At 33.7% G+C, this 17,725-nt stretch overlaps 1 protein-coding gene across 1 annotated transcript in view; it reads left to right on the forward strand.

The window, feature by feature from the left end:
- The window catches only part of KLHL1 (kelch like family member 1), a 415,159-nt gene that overhangs the window by 165,395 nt on the left and 232,039 nt on the right, over positions 1 to 17,725 (forward strand). Inside the window, exon 4 of the mRNA XM_002712985.6 lies at positions 3,511 to 3,707. Within this exon, the coding sequence (XP_002713031.1) occupies positions 3,511 to 3,707 (197 nt within the window). The remainder of the gene's footprint in view (positions 1 to 3,510; positions 3,708 to 17,725) is intronic.

The raw sequence follows: 17,725 nt of genomic DNA on the forward strand, positions 1-17,725 counted from the left end.
AGTGCATAAAATATTTAAGCACCTCAAGATGGAAAAGCTTTGCAGATCAATTCAATTCAGTTTGGTTCTTTGGGAACTTGCTTCTGATTACCATTGCTAAAATCTGCCAATAGAAGTTACATTCTCTTATACTTAGCCTTTTTAATCCCCATTCTGTACTCCTGATTAAAGTAGTATAGATAAAAAAAATTACCAGGTTGAATTTGGTTTTACAATACCTGTGATAGATCAATCTCAAAAATGAAAATAAAATACCAGTAAATGCCATTCAAACTTAAAATCAAATCATTCATGATATGATTTGCACCATAAGTCAGTGCATTGATTGTTTTTCTTCTTAGAAATGGAATACCAATCTGTGTCAGTTTCTCAGTTACCAAAACAAAGGGAAAGGAATAATCAATTTTCATAAAATAAAAGCAAACATAACCACATGTTTTCTGGTATTAAAATCTGACACTCAGATTTGCTTTGAGTTTTAAAAATATTCAAAAATAATTTGAACACACATGTAACACTATACTTATAATGGATTCATGCTCCTCAAAATTGTCAAAGTCAGGACAGGCGTTTGTCCTATTGGCTAAGACACAGCTTGGGAGCCCCATATCAGAGTGCCTGGATTCAAGTCCCAACTCCTCACTTGATACCAGCTTCCTGCTAATGTGCACTCTCAGAGACAGCAGTAACAGCTCAAATAGTTGGGTCCATGCCACCCAAAAGATAAATCTGGATGTTAATAACAGTGGAAACCATATCTACATTATATGGGAAATTTCTGGAAAATCTTTGCAATTTTCTGTAAATTTATATGTGTTTAAAATATCTGTAAATTCTTATATGTATTAATATTATCTGTAAATCCTTATAATTTAATAAAAACATCAATTTTGAAGTTTAGTTTCTAGAGTAACTTATATATCTCTTATTCATTAGAGAGAAAGAATTAATGGTAGTTAAATATATAATATTTAATTTACTCTGGTTTTATATAGAGTTTTTGCACTTGTCTAGTAAAATATTTCTAATATACTTTTGGGGGTAATTTGTTCAACATAACAAATTTTATAGATAAAAATGATAATATAGCACAGGTGTTAACAGGAACAGCTGTGAGGGTAATTGAGAATATGGTTTGAGAATGCATCTGTGACTTGAAGATGTGTTGACCCTTTAATTAAATCAGGAGATGGTCTCGCTTTGGATTTGTTAGGAGAGATGATAACTATTTGTTTTATTTAAAAACAAATCCTAAGAGTTTCCTTTCACTAAAATCATAGGTTCCTTAGTTATCTTACATTTCAAGCAGCTAAAAGGTATTTCTAAGCTAAATATTTCTAGGATACCTACCTCTTAGTGAATCTATTTAACAATGTTATCTCTTGAAAATAGAATGGATATGTAGAATTTATTTATTCTTCAACAGTATTCATGTTTATTTAAAGTTAAGTTTTAAGTCAAACACTTAGAAGATTTTTGTATTTTGCCATCTAAGTCTGTCAGAGAAATAGCCAGGTTATACATGCAAAGAAATATATCATGCATGAGGTAGCTCAATTTATGTGCATTCAAGCTCAACTCTTGCTAATATCCCACTTGCACCTTTCTGGCATTTACAAATGGAAACATTCATTGGACGTATTTTAAGTTGAAATTAATTGAACATTTTAAACTTTTTGAGATAATCATTATAACTCCAAAATTTATTTCCAAAGATACCAATAGGTAACTTTTAAAAATTATTCCACATCACCTGTGAACATTCATTTTTTTTCCATTTTTAAAATAAAAGACTAGAAGAGGGTCTGCTAAAATTCTGATTGAATTTTTATGTGGTTCAGTGCTAACCCACTATTTGAAATTGTACTGAATAATTGTTTTAAAAGCAAGTATCTTTGATCTTCTACAGATCATTATACTTACATATTATCCATCTAACTGTATGTCAGTAATTATCATTAATATAAGCTTTCTTAAAATCTCTCAAATCATTATGGCTCCCTTACAATATTGTCAAAACTATGAGGTATAAATACCACAAAGAATTCTGTTTCTGTAGATAAATGTCTCCTCTGCTTAGTGTCTCCTGTCCTCCATTATTATTTTCAGTGTTCTTGTGCTTTTTAATATCTAAGTAACAGGCTCCTTGAAAGTTCATTAAAATCTTGTGACTTTAAATAACAACTTTAAATTGTATCATTGGCATAGTATTCATATTTTATACTGAAATTAAAATGTAGATGTTAAGTTTAACTGCATATTAATATATATTTAAAAGTATCTTAGTTTTACTCTGCTCACAGTCCCTTTCAATTTAGTGTGCCTAATTTATCTGCTCCTTTTTTTATTCTCCAAATTTCCTGCTACACTTAGAAGCTCACTCTAGATTCCTTTGGCATCTTCTTCTTTCAGTGAAACTCATAAATAAAATATAGTACACTTTATCTATTAAACATGTTAAGTTATGGGTGAAATGTCATGCTTGCTAGGAAAGCTATTCCTCACTGAAGAGATTATTTATTAATTATGAAAGAAAGCGTTTCTTTGAAATGAGGAAATCTGCAGATACTGCTTTAACCAAGGGACCAAACTTAGCAACACCAATAGTGGAGCATAATGACATCGTAGGCTTCTGATGGTGCACTACGAGTGCAAAATACCTCTATGGCCAAAAAGGTTTTATCAAATCTAATAATGGGTAAATATAGTAGCAAGACCACACTGAGGAATGCAACAAAACAAGTCACCTGACTTCTTCACCAATATAAATATCGTGCATGAAAAAACAAATCCTGAGAACTACTTTAGATTTAAAGAGATCATAGGAACATAAATGGAATGTGTGGTCTTTGATTAGATCAGTAGTGCCAGCAATTGCTGGAAAAATTAAGAAAATAAATATACCCCTATAAATCCCTGTTCATTACTGTATATCATATCTTATTAATATAAGAAAACAGAACAGAAAATATTACAGCTATAATTGACCAAAAGTAATTAAATATTACAGAAAATTGTAAACATGAGTAAAGAGAGTTAAATACTAAAACTATAAAAATACTATATATAGAGTTAAATCTATAAACATGCATATATAAATTGATATACATATATTAATGCACACAAGTATTCCACATTCATTTACAAATATAGATTTTTTTCATAAACATGGATTTTTCTGCTCTCTTAAGTTTGAAGACATATAATTTGAATCTTATTTTTCTCTTCTTTTTATTTCATAACCCAATGAAGAACTATAGTTACACCAAAGTGTATAGAGACAATGTGGTTAAAGCTGTATATATGTATTGAATTTAGTTTAAACTGCATATATGTACTGGGTGATTGTAAACATTACCTGAAGTGAGAAAGGTAAAGTAGTTAAAACAATTACTCCCTTACATTGAATTATACTTATTTTGATTATCAGTTGAGGTTCAGATAATTTTTATGCTTTAAGAACAGAATGGTACATGTTATTTGATGTTTTCATAATTCACTTATGTTTAGGTTGCTTGGAGTTAAAGGAAGACACTATTGAAAATCTGCTGGCTGCAGCATGCCTTCTTCAGCTCCCTCAAGTAGTAGAAGTGTGCTGCCACTTCCTCATGAAGCTTTTGCACCCATCTAACTGTTTAGGAATCAGAGCATTTGCAGATGCTCAGGGATGCATTGAGTTAATGAAGGTGGCCCACAGCTACACAATGGTAAGAAAATTTAATATTTTAGTATGAGAGATATACAGTATACTTTTTATTATGAGATATAGTATACCTCACAGTATTTTATAATTTCAAGTGAAAAAGTATACATAGAGATTTTCATTATTGTTTTTGTCCTTATTTATATCTTGCAGACAATACAGATACTAATATTGATGGGATTTAATTTTTTATTTGTATTGATTTTATCCTTTTAACAACAATAAAATCAACATAATTTGGGGGTACAATGTGATGATTCAATGCATGTAAACATTGTGTAATTCCTATTCAGGATAAGTATGTCTATCTCCTCAAATATTTAGCATTTCTCTAGTTACAAATTTGTGTCACTTGAGAGGCAGGCAGAGATGGAAAGACAGAGAGAGAAAGAAACAGACAGATGCAGAGTCTTCATCCTCTGGCTCAACTTCAAATGCCCACTGTGGCCAGAGCTGGCCTGGTATCAGAGTGAAAAGCCAGGAAATCAATACAGGTTTCATGCATGGGTGGCAGGGAGCTGATTATCAGCTCCATTAGCTGCTGCCTTGCAGGGTCTACACTGGTGGGAAGCTGGAATCAGGAGTAAACTGGGAGTCAAACCCTGAAACTCAAATATGGAAGTCAGGTGTCTTAATCTCCAGGTCAAATGTTTGTTCCTCAATTCTTAATTATTTGAAGCAGATTTATTTTGTTATGTCCACTTCTATAGCTGCTACTTTTTTTGTATTTTTCTGAATTTTTCTTTCAATCCCTCCATCATACCATGTTGTATTTGGCATGGATAGGACTGTGCGATTTGTGGAGAAAATGATCTTAAAGTTATACTATATATTGCATAGCATTTATTTGTATAATCAATGTTAGATGCTAGAAATCCTGGGAGCTTCTTTATTAAAGGAAAATATTCATATAAGTGATGCAATTGTTCTGTGTTTTATAAGCTTAATTTTCTGTAGCATTTTCATGATTCAAAAGTTGAAACTGAATGACTATCACTTAGTAAGCCTATTATATATTTTTCTTTGATTTTCTTCCCATATGCATATGTATGTATCTTTAATAGCTCCATAAAGATTGTAGAAGACATTAGAATTGTATACTTTAAATGCATGGACCTTATGGTGTGGCTTTTTTACATTATTTTAATTCTAGAGGAAACAGTTACCTATAATATTTCATGTACAAGAAGTAACTATTCTAAAATCAGTAAATATAGTTCTTGGTATAAGCTCTATATATATGTTAGTCATTTTTTCTAGTATTATTAATGTTATTAATATGTTGAATGTTATTATTAAAAAGCCAGCAGTGAACTATTATAAAACTTTTATTTTCCAGCTCAAAGAAATAATTGATATAAGATATGTCTTAAGTTTTATGGTTTTTATTTACTTTAAAACTCCTATCATCAAATTTAATGGTTTTGAAATCACTAATACAAATCAATCACTTAAAAGTAGTTGCTATTCTTGAACAGTTTCAATATTATTTTCATTTCATTCTTTAATCTCTTAAGCAGATTAGTAAATTAGATGAAAGTATAAAAATGAAAGGAAGTGGATATATGATATGTAATTGGATTGACAAATCCTTCTTTAGAAATATTCCATGAAAGGGTATGGTTGTTCTTTTGAGATAATATGAAGCATAAAAAATCAATATAAACAAATACTTCAACAACCAAAATACCAAAGTTTAAATTCTGTCACTTAATTAGGCACATTTCATGACAATTAGGAGCTTCTGTCTTAGTTAAACAAAGGAACAATATGAGCCCCTATCCAGAGGGATACTAGTCCCTTCTGGTCTAGTTTGAAATTATTAATTTAGTAAATAAAAATGCTTTCCTAGCAGCTGCTTGGACTGTTCTGCAATCTGTCAGATAGTAGCAAAGATATATTCTCTTTAGAGCCTTACAGTACATATTCTACAAGAAAATATACTTAAAATATAAATATGGAAGGGTTCTAGTTAGCACACTCTATGTTCTGAAGGGCTTTTTGTTATTTAATTTTGAGAATTGTGTCAAGGAGATTTATTGACTGATTATTTTCATAGAGCTCTGTTTCTATCACGTTGAGTGGTTCGCATCTGATATTATCATTTCTCATACATATTTGCCACTGATCCTTGTCTAATCAGGCTTCTGTTCTCACCTAATTTCTATAATCTATGCTTTTAAAGCTAACCTATGTGTTTTATTTTCTTTTTCTTCTTGGCTGGTTTAGTAACAAATCATCTCATATTAGCTTCTTTATTGGCTTCAACTGTTTGGTTCACTGTTTAGTACATAAGTAACTTTTTTTTTTTTTAGTTTTTGACTTTCTTACTAAACTATTTATTTATTTTAAGCAGTGTCTGCTGGAGGGAATTTTTTTTTAAATTTTATTTATTTATTTGAAAGTCAGAATTATACAGAGAGAGAAGGAGAGGCAGAGAGAAAGAGGTTTTCCATATGCTGGTTCACTCCCCAAATGGCGCAATGGCCAGAGCTAGGCTGATCCGAAGCCAGGAGTCATGAGTTTCTTCCTGGTCTCCCAAGGTCTTGGGCCATCTTCTACTGCTTTCTCAAGCCATAGCAGAGAGCTGGATTAGAAATGGAGCAGCCAGGACTTGAACTGGCCCATATGGGAAATCAGTTCTGTAGGCAGTAGCTTTACCCATTACGCCACATTGCTGGCCCCTACTAAACTTTTTAGATACAAACTGCATCTTCAAAGGACCTTAATTGCTGTCTATGTTTCCTTACAATTTATATGATTTCATAGCTTTCCTTTACAGATTTCATTCACTTATTTGGCTTCAGCTATTGATTTTATGCAAATGATTCCAAAATCTATTCAGGGAATGTGATCCAGCTTTGCAGTGGTTCATGTGCAAAATACTGAAAAAATCTGATAGCAAGCCTTGGGAAGAAGTGTGAAACTAATTCTAAAACATTGATTTAAATACTGGCTGCATGAATTTACAGACTGCACCAAAACCATTGTGGAAAGCCATCCTATTGTGCTCTATTAGATTTCATTATGAGACTGGTGCTTAAATCTGGATATCAAAGTTAAAAAACAGTAGAGAGTAACAAACAGAACTAAGTGAGAATAACAAAAATGGTCAATTTTTTAAAGATTTATTTGAAAAACAGTTACAGAGAGAAGTATACACACACACACACACACACACACATACAAAGATGCAACACACACAGAGAGACAGAGAAATCTTCCATTCCCTGGTTCTTCACCAGATGGCTGAGCATCTGGGGTTGGGTCAGGCCATCATCTGAGTCTGCCATGTGGGTGGCAGGGAATCAAGTACTTGAGGCATCTTCTGCTGTTTTACCAGACAAATCAGTGGGGAGATGGATAGGAATTGGAGCAGCTAGAAATTCAGCTGGCTCTACAATGCCAGCCCTGGTAAATCTTTTATAATCATGTAACCTGAAGAAATGTTGAAAAGACCATTATTGTCTGCAATGAATAAAGTAATACATGGATAATTAGGGTACCTTTCTCCCCACATCCTTATCAGCATTTGTTGATTATTGAGTTCTGTATGAGAGTCAATCTAACTGCAGTGAGGTAAAACCTCATTGTGGTTTTGACTTGCATTTCCTTGATGGTTAGTGATCCTGAGGATTTTAACAAGTGTCTGTTGGTCATTTGAATGTCCTCTCTTGAAAAATGCTTATTCAAGTCCTTTGCCCATTTCTTAACTGGGTTTGTTTTGTTATGTAATTTTTTGAGCTCTTTATAGATTCTAGGTGATAGCCCTTTATCAGTTGCATAGTTTGCAAATATTTTCTCCCATTCTCTGAGTTGTTCTTCACTTTGGTGAGTGTTTCTTTTGCAGTGCAGAAGTTTCTAAGCTTGATATAATCCCACTTGTCAATTTTGGCTGCTTTTACCTATGTGTCTGGAATCTTTTCCAATAAGTCTTTACCTATACCAATGTCTTGCAGTGTTCCCCCAATGTTCTCTAATAATTTGATGGTATCAGGTTGTAGGTTTACATCTTCGATCCATTTTGAGTACATTTTTGTTTAAGGTGTGAAGTATGGGTCTATTTTTTTAAAGATTTATTTATTTATTTATTTATTTGAAAGTCTGAGTTCCACAGAGAGAGAAGGAGAGGCAGAGAGAGAGAAAGTTCTTCCATCCGATGGTTCACTCCCCAGATGGCCACAATGGCTGGAGCTGTGCCTAGCCGAACCCAGGAGTCAGGAGTTTCTTCTGGGTCTCCCATGTGGGTGTAGGGGCCTAAGCACTTGGGCCATCTTCTACTGTGTTCCCAAGACATAGCAGAGAGCTGGATCAAAAGTGGAGTAGCCATGACTAAAACTGGCACCCATATGGGATGCCAGCACTGCAGTTGGCAGCTTTACCTGCTATACCACAGTGGCGGTTCCTCTATTTTCATATTTCTAAAATATGGAGATCCAGTTTCCTAAGCATCATTTCTTAAAGAGAGTATCCTTGCACCAGGGATTGATTTTATCTCCATTTGTCAAAGGTAAGTTGGTTGTAGATGTGCAAATTGATCTCTGGAGTTTCTACTCTGTTCTATTGGTCTACAAGTCTGTTTTTGTGCCAAAACCAGCCTGTTTTGATTATAACCTCCCTGTAGGTATTGTGATGCCTCTGGCTTCAATTTTGTTGTATAAGATTGATTTAGCTATTCAGGGTTTCTTATGTTTCCATATGTATTTTAGCATTTTTTTTTCTAAATCTGAAAAGAATGTCATTGGTATTTTGATTGGGATCACATTGAATCTATAAATTTCTTTTGGTAGTATTGACATTTTGATGATATTGATTTTTCCAATCTATGACCATGGAAGATTTTTTTCCATTTTTAATGTCTTCTATTTCTTTCTTTAGTATTTTATAATTTTCATCATAGATATCTTTGACATCCTTGGTTAAACTTATTACAAGTTATTTAATTCTTTTTGGAGCTATTGTGAATGGGAATGATCTTAAAAGTTCTTTTTCAGACATGATATTTTTTGTGTATACAAAAGCTTTTGATTTTTCTATGTTGAGTTTATATTCTGCCACTTTACCCAATTCTTTTATGAGTTCCAATGGACTCTTTAGTGAATCTTTTGGATCCTCTTTATTTAGAATCATGCCATCTGCAAATAGGTATAGTTTGATTTCTTCCAGTCCAATTAGTATCCTTTTGATTTATTTTTCTTATCTAATGGGTCTGGCTAAAACTTCCAGGACTATATTAAGTTGCAACAATGAGAGTGAACATCCTTGTCTTGTTCCATATCTTAGTGGGGATGCTTCAATAAGACACTGACCATGGGTTTGTCATAAATTGCCTTGATTGTGTGGAGGAATGTTCCTTCTATTATCCAATGCTTTCTTTGCATCTGTTGAGATAACCTAACCATATGGTTTTTGTTCTTCAATTTGTTAATGTGATGTATCACATTTATTTATTTGTGAATGTTTAGCCATCCCTGCATATCAGGGATAAATCACACTTTCTCCAGGCCAATGATCTTTCTGATGTGTTATTGGATTTGATTAGCTAATATTTTGTTGAGGATTTTTGCATCTATATTCATCGAGGATATTGCACTGTAGTTCTCTTTCTTGGATATATCTTTTTCTGGCTTAGGAATAAAGGTGATGATGGCTTCATAGGAGTTTGGGAAGATTCCCTTCCTTTCAATTGTTTTGAATAGCTTGAGAAGAATTGTGGTTACTTCTTTAAATGTCTGGTAGAATTCAGCAGTGAAGTTTTTCAGTACTGGACTTTTTTTGTTGGGAGAGTCTTTATTACTGATTTAATTTCTATCTTGCTTACTGCATTGTTTATGTTTTCTGTCTTCACGACTCAATTTTGGCAGATTATATGTGTCTAAGAATGTATCTATCTCTTTTAGGTTCCTTATTTGTTGACATACAGTTCTTTGTAGTAATTCCTGATGATTATTTTTATTTCTGTGGTGTCTTTTGTTATACTTCCTTTTCACCTCTGATTGTGATTTGAGTTTTCTTTCTTTTTTTATTACTTTGCCAATGGTGTATCAATTTTGTTTACTTTTTTGAAAAACAAACTCCTCATTTCACTGATATTTTATATTTTTTTTGCTTTAAAATCTGTTTATTTCTCCTCTGATTTTATTTATTTCCTCCTAAAAGTTTTGTGTTCAGTTTGCTGTTGTTTCTCTAGTTTGTTGAGATGCATTAATAGCTCATTTATTTGGTACCTTTCCAGTTTCTTCATGCAGGCACTGATTGCTGTAAATTTCCCTATTATCACTGCTTTTGCTGTATCTCACAAGTTTTGATGTGATGTATTGTCACCTTTATTTGTTTCCAGAAAATTTTTGATTTCTCTTTTGATTTCTTCTATGACTCCCTATTCATTTAGGAACATGCTGTTCAGTTTCTATGTGTTTACGTATGATGTAGAGATTCTTGAGTTGATTTTGAACTCCATTCTATTGAGGCCTGAGAAGATGCATGGTATGATTTTGATTCTTTTGAATCTGCTGAGACTTGCTTTATGGCCTAGTATATGGTCTATCCTAGAGAAAATTCCATTCACTGATGAGAAGAATGCATATTCTCTGACTGTTGGGTGAAAAGTTCTGTAGATACCAATTAGTTTCATTTGGCCTGTAGTTTCAATTAGCTCTTTTGTTTCTTTTTTGATTTTCTATTTTGATTTTCTATATGGTTGAGCTGTCCATGATGAAAGTGGGATGTTGAAGTGCCTCTTATTATTGTATTGGAGTCTATGTCTCCCCATAGATCCATTAAAGCCAGGTACCCTGTAATTGGGAGTATATACATTTATTATAGTCACATCTTCCTGTTGAATTGGTTCCTTAATCATTACATAGTGTCCTTATTCATCTCTTTTAACAGTTTTTATGTTAAAGTCTAGTTTGTTTGATATTAGGATAGCAACATCTGGCAGTTTTACTTTCTATTAGCATGAAGTATTTGTTTCCATTCTTTTACTTTCAGTGTGCATATGTCCTTATTGGTGAGATGTATTTCTTGTAGGCAACAAATAGCTGAGTCTTGTTTTTTTTAATCCATTCAGCCAGTCAATAACTTTTAACTGCAAAGTTGGGGCCAGGCTATATATATTCAAGATGACTATTGATACATAATAACTTGGCCCTGCCCTTTTTCCATAAATTTTCCTATTGTTTATTTTGGATTTCTTGTACTTTTACTGGGGGATTTTCTGCCTTCACATTCTTTCATAAATGCTGGCTAATTTTCTGGGTTTATTTGTATAGCACATCCTTAAGCATCTGTTTTAAGGCTAGATGAGTGGTGATAGATTTTTTTTCAATTTCTGTTTGTTATGGAAAGTCTTTATTTCACCTTCATTCATAAACGAGAGCTTTGCAAGGTACAGTATTCTGGGTTTATAGGTTTTTCTTTCTTTTAAACTTGGACTATGTCTCACTACTCCCTTCTAACCTAAAAGGTTTGTGTTAAGAAGTCAGCTGTGAGTATAATGGGAGATCCTTTGGAAGTAATCTGACATTTCTCTCATGCACATTTTAGAATATTTTCTTTATGCTTTACTGTGAAAAGTTTGACTACAGTGTGTCACGGGGAAGAATTTTTCTGGTCATGTCTGTTAGGAGTTCTAAGTGCTTCCTGTACTTGGATGTCCCTTTCTTTTTCTGTAATTATTTCACTAAAGAGGCCTTATAGCCTATTCTCTCTTTCCTCACCTTCAGGAATTCCTAAGACCCATATGTTGGGTCATTTGATAGTATCCCATAAATCTCCAACACTGTTTTCATATTTTCTATTTTTCTTCTTGTATTTTATTTATTTATTTATTTATTTATTTTTGGTTTGACAGTATGGTTTCCAAAGATTTGTCTTCTAGTTCAGTTATTCTTTCTTCTGCCTCACCAAATCTGCTATTAAAGCTTTCCACCACATTTTTTATTTGACCTGTTGAATTCTTCATTCCTGATGTTTCATTTTGATTTCTTTTTAAAATCTCAATTTCATGGCTAGTTTTCATTTATGTCATATATGGTTTTCTTTAGTTCATGAATTTGCTTCTGATTGTTTTTGAGTAATTCCATGATTAATTTTTTGAATTCCATTTCCTGCATTTCCTCATCTATTCATCTTCACATTCTAATACTGAAATGTTCTTGTGTTTCTTTCAGGGAGATGGGCCATGGTGTCTTCCTTGTTTCTTAAATTTATGCATTTGTTTTTAGGCATTTGTGGAGTTGACTTTTTATTTTTTCCTCTGATGACTTTCATCTATGAGGTATGTATCTGTGACTTAGTAGTATGTCTGCACTTTCAGTGAATACCAAGAGGTGCATGGTGGGTATGGCCCAGGAGCTCTGGTCAGGGGATGGCATGAGTACCCAGGGTAACACCCCAGTTGGGTGTGGTAGATCTCAGTGGCTGGGTATTAGTCCCCAGTGTGTTCTGTGCCACCATATGAACCACACAAATGATCTGCACAATCCTCACTGTGAGCACAGTTTCTGCTGCAATGACCTCCTGCTCTAGGCAACCAAGGAGCTGCAAGCATATAGAGTCACATCCAGTGATTCCCCAGAGACCCAGCTACACACTGTACCTTCTCATGTAACCACTAAGTCCCCACAATCTCAATACAATGACTCCCACAGTCATTGATTGCAGGGGTTTCTCTTTTCCCTGCCAACCTGTCCAGTCAACTGGGAGGCAGATGTTCCCCAAACTCTTTCTAGGCATCTTGCTCCTGGTAGGCTGTGGGTACCTCCCTGTCCTACATGGCTGCCCAACCACCTCCCTGCTAGGTTCAGTCAGTAGAACTGCAGATTGTTCCCTCAGCTAGAATCTCTGGATCACAGGCATACACAAGAGCCACTGGCTGAATGTTGCTCTCTTCCCACTACTGCTGCCAATACTGTCAAGAAGGCGTCCTGTCTCAGCCAGTTGTTGTGCACAGGCACAAAGTCTTCCACAGCTCCCACTCAAACCCAAAATGGTGCCCACCTTTTCTTAGCTGGGCAGTGGGAGCTGCTGTGGGAAAGGTGGGGTGAGATAAATGTGCCCCCTCTACTTCCACTGGGTCTGCGGGCAACCACCAGCAACTGCTAGCCCCCAGGGCTACAGTCTGGACTCATGCCACACTCTCCCTCTAGCTCTAACACCATGCAATGCTGCAGTCCAATCTCACCTCCATCTCCAAGCTGCCACCCACTCCGGCTCTTGGTTACTGCAGGTGTGCTTGTGTTGTGTTCATGCTGCCCATCTACACCCTCCACACAGGTCCACAGCATTCCTCTTTCTCTTTTAAGATTTTCGGTGTAGTTTTCTCTCCAATTCTTACCCAACAGTTCACTTCCTACACTTTTTTTTTTTTTTTACAATTTACCCTAGCCTAGCATAGTATGTTGTTCCCTAATCTGCCATCGTTGAATCTCATCAACCTGTAATATCCTTACATTATTAAAATAGTTCAAAAGTTATCCCTAAGAGATGTCACTAGGAAGAAATTCAGAAACTTTTCATTAAAGGGCCCTTTCAGTCTATGAAGCACAGTCTCGAAAAAGTGAAACCAATTATTTAATTTTAACAAATGAGACAAAACATTTCTCATTTTATGTAAATGAAAGTGTCATTTTGTTATAATAATTGATTCATTATGACCTAATATCAAATATTTATATTATTATGAGGTAATGAATCACATACTATGGAACTACTTTCTTTTAGTTTCCTTTTTATATTTCTTCTTTAGTGTTATTTCTCTGTTAAGGACATTTAAACCTGTGTTTAAAATCTTTAGTAATAATTTTATGAGAAATAAGAGATACAGGGATCAGTTATATTTCAAAAGAAACATGTTAAATCAATCTTTGCCTGAGGATAAAAATCTGTTGGCCCTTTGTGCACAAGGCAGGATAGAAACAGAGTACCTCTGTTCTTAAAAGATGATTTTCAGAAATTTAGTGTAGAATCAGGTAAAAGTCAAGGGAAAAATAACTTCCAATATTGTACCTTACATTCTCTCAGACTTCAATTTTTTCTAAATCTAATAATATGATGCATAAAGCTAGATTGTATGTTACATACAAAAACTACATCTGTCTTATGTGAGACTTTACTGTTTGTGTATACTATAGCACATTTTTCATTTTAGGAACACAATAAATAATGCCAGAAAGAAAGTAAAGATAGATAAATGCTTTCAGGTGTGAATAATGAGAGATATTTTGAATTCTAATAGTGCTAAATTAAATGTTATGGGTATGAATAATTTGAATGACAATATTTTAGTTGTAACCCATTAGCTTGAAATCTTTATTCTGTGTCTAGTTTTATTTTTCATAATTTCTTATTAAAATAAATATATAAATAAATATAAACAGATGCACTTATGAACCTTACAACTGAATAACATCTTTATTAGCTATTTCAGAACTGTTTAATGGGTAACAATATTCTACTGACTATATGTGTGTAATTTTTAATTTATAGTAAGTTTTTGGTGAATCTATTTTAAATTCAAGGTCCACATTTTATTGTTTAGTACTACATTTGGAAATCAAAGTTATTTAATGGAGTTTTCATGGAAGATTCACCATGTTAAGTGGTCCAACACAAAGGCATATACTAAAAGAAGGATTAATATTAGATTAAATGTATTCTGTTTCCTGCAGTTGCAAATTGTATAAAACACATTGTAATGAAAAATTGGTGAATAATAATAAGTAGAATTGAGAAATGCTTGACAAATGAGATTCAGCTATGACCCAAATAAACTCAACATATGTATTTTAATTGATGGGCTTTATTCTCATAAGCACTTATATAACTATTTTTAATGTTAGACTGGTTATTTCAGCAACATGAATGAGATATTTTAGTTCCATTAGCATACAAAATTTACAAAGAAAAGGCTGATTTGTTGGAAATAATGAAAAGTAAACACTTTTTAAGCAAAAAGGACTATTTCATCAATATTAAATTTAGGTAGATTTATTTAAGACTAATAGAGGTCTAAACAAGATATTGCATTATTTTGTTTGTTAAAGGCAATTTCATTTTAATTGTTTCTAAAGTTGAAATAACATGAAGAGGATTTCCAAATATAGGATGGAGCTGTAGATCAGTTTCTTATCCAATTCTATTTGAAAAGAGATTAACTTATTTACCAACTGATAAGTTAGCATTTCAATTTTCACTTATGGCATTTTGATAACAATAAATGATTAAATAACTATATGATCAGGTGATAGTAAAATGTATGAAATAAAAAAGATGCTTTTCAAGTAAATACACTGTAATTGAACTAAAGTTATAGAAGTAACACTAAGATTTATTACATGCAGGCATTGATTAAGTCTTATATGCTTACATTTACATACACTAATAGACAGTGTCAACACTGATTATATATTACTAAGAAGAAAGGCTGTATTTTAAATAGTGAACTCTAATAATCTTAGTTTATACAATTTTTCACATATAATTTTCCACAGATTATAAATTATGATCTTATGATTATCATTATCCCATTAACTTTTACATTTTAAGCTATTATACATTTGATAAAGAACATGAAAAAGAATGAAATATGGATAATAGTGTGCATGTTTTCTTCATTAGTTAAGTTTCCTTTATTTCATATGTACTGACAGCTATCACTTGAGAATGAAATGGAGTACTTGTTCCTCTTTCTATAGAGGCCTTAGCAAACTGCATTTCCTTAATTAAGAATGATAATAGGATAGGATGTCATTAAGTATTGAAACCTTAAAAATCCCAACAATTGTCAAAGCTTGCTTTCTTTCTTAAGAGTCCAACAATGTAGTGTACCTCTGAATAGCCACTTTAATAGGTGAAAAGCGTTTAGTGATAGGTGACATTTTCCTTTTCAATAATCTAAAACATCACTTGGCACAGGACAGATTGTTTACTGCACTTAGATTTTAAAAAGTACTATTTGAAGAACTCACTTGTAATATATCCTAGTAAAGTGATATGCTACTTTTTTTCATCATAAAATTCTCTGAGAATTACTACTTTATTTCATAAGGCAGAAATACGAGTTATGTATTTGAACTTAATACAAATAAAACATTGTAGTAATGTGAACTACACAATGTTTTTTTAAACTTTTCTTTAGTAAATATAAATTTCCAAAGTACAGTTTATGGATTACAATGGCTTCCCCCCCCATAACGTCCCTCCCACCCACACCCCTCCAATCACCCGCTCCCTCTCCCATTCCATTCACATCAAGATTCATTTTCAATTATATACAGAAGATTGATTTAGTATATATTAAGTAAAGATTTCATCAGTTTGCACCCACACAGAACATAAAGTGTAAAATACTGTTTCAGTACAAGTTATAGCATTAATTCACATTGGACAACACATTAAGGACAGATATCCTACATGAGGAGCAAGTACACAGTGACTCCTGTTGTTGACTTAACAAATTGACACTCTTGTTTTTGGCGTCAGAAATCTCCCTAGGATCTAGTCATGAGTTGCCAAGGCTATGGAAGCCTCTTGAGTTTGCTGACTTCGATCTTATTTAGACAAGGTCATAGTCAAAGTGGAAGTTCTCTCCTCCCTTCAGAGAAAGGTACCTCCTTCTTTGATGGCCGGTTCTTTCTACTGGGATCTCATTTGCAGAGATCTTTCATTTAAGTGTTTTTTTTTCTTTTTGCCAGAGTGTCTTGGCTTTCCATGCCTAAAATACTCTCATGGGCTCTTCAGCCAGATCCAAATGCCTTAAGGGCTGATTCTGAGGCCAGAGTGCTATTTAGGACATCTACCGTTCTATGAGTCTGCTGTGTATCCCGCTTCCCATGTTGAATCATTCTCTCACTTTTTTATTCTATCAGTTAGTATTAGCAGACACTAGTCTTGTTTGTGTGATCCCTTTGACTCTTAGACCTATCAGTGTGATCAATTGTGAAATGAAATTGATTACTTGGACTAGTGAGATGGTATTGGTACATGCCACCTTGATGGGATTGTATTGGATTCCCCTGGCACATTTCTAACTCTACCATTTGGGGCAATTCAAATTGAGCATGTCCCAAATTGTTTATCTCCTCCATCTCTAATTCCCACTCTTATATTTAACAGGGATCACTTTTCAGTTAAATTTCAACACCTAAGAATAAATGTGTGTTAATTACAGAGTTCAACCAATAGTATAAGTAGAACAAAAAAGTACTAAAAGGGATAAAGTATTACATTGTACATCAACAGTCAGCACAAGAGCTGATCAAGTCACTGTTTCTCATAGTGTCCCTTTCACTACAACAGGTTTCCTTTTTTGCGCTTGGTTAGTTGTCACTGATCAGGGAGAACATATGATACTTGTCCCTTTGGGACTGGCTTAATTCACTAAGTATGAAGTTTTCCAGATGCCTCCATTTTGTTTCAAATGACCGGATTTCATTGTTTTTTACTGCTGTATAGTATTCTATAGAGTACATGTTGCATAATTTCTTTATTCAGTTTTCTATTGATGGGCATTTAGGTTGATGCCAGGTCTTAGATAATGTGAATTGAGCTGCAATAAACATTAGGGTGCAGACCTCTTTTTTGTTTGCCAATTTAAATTCCTTTGGGTAAATTCCAAGGAGTGGGATGGCTGGTTGTATAGTAGAGATATTTTCAGGTTTCTGAGGAATCTCCAGACTGACTTCCATAGTGGCTTTATCAGTTTGCATTCCCACCAACAGTGGGTTAGTGTACCTGTTTCCCTACATCCTCGCCAGCATCTGTTGTTGGTAGATTTCTGAATATGAGCCATTCTAACTGGGGTGAGGTGAACCTCCTTCTGGTTTTGATTTGCATTTCCCTGATTGCTAGTGATCTTGAACATTTTTTCATGTGTCTGTTGGCCATTTGGATTTCCTCTTTTGAAAAATATCTATTGAGGTCCTTGGCCCATCTCTTAAGTGGGTTGTTGGTTTTGATGTTTTGGAATTTCTTGATCTCATTGTAGATTCTGGTTATTAACTCTTTATCTGTTGCATA

Source organism: Oryctolagus cuniculus, chromosome 9, assembly GCF_051225735.1.
Source record: "Oryctolagus cuniculus isolate XC-2025 breed Fujian yellow rabbit chromosome 9, ASM5122573v1, whole genome shotgun sequence".
In the NCBI taxonomy this organism is placed as follows: domain Eukaryota; kingdom Metazoa; phylum Chordata; class Mammalia; order Lagomorpha; family Leporidae; genus Oryctolagus; species Oryctolagus cuniculus.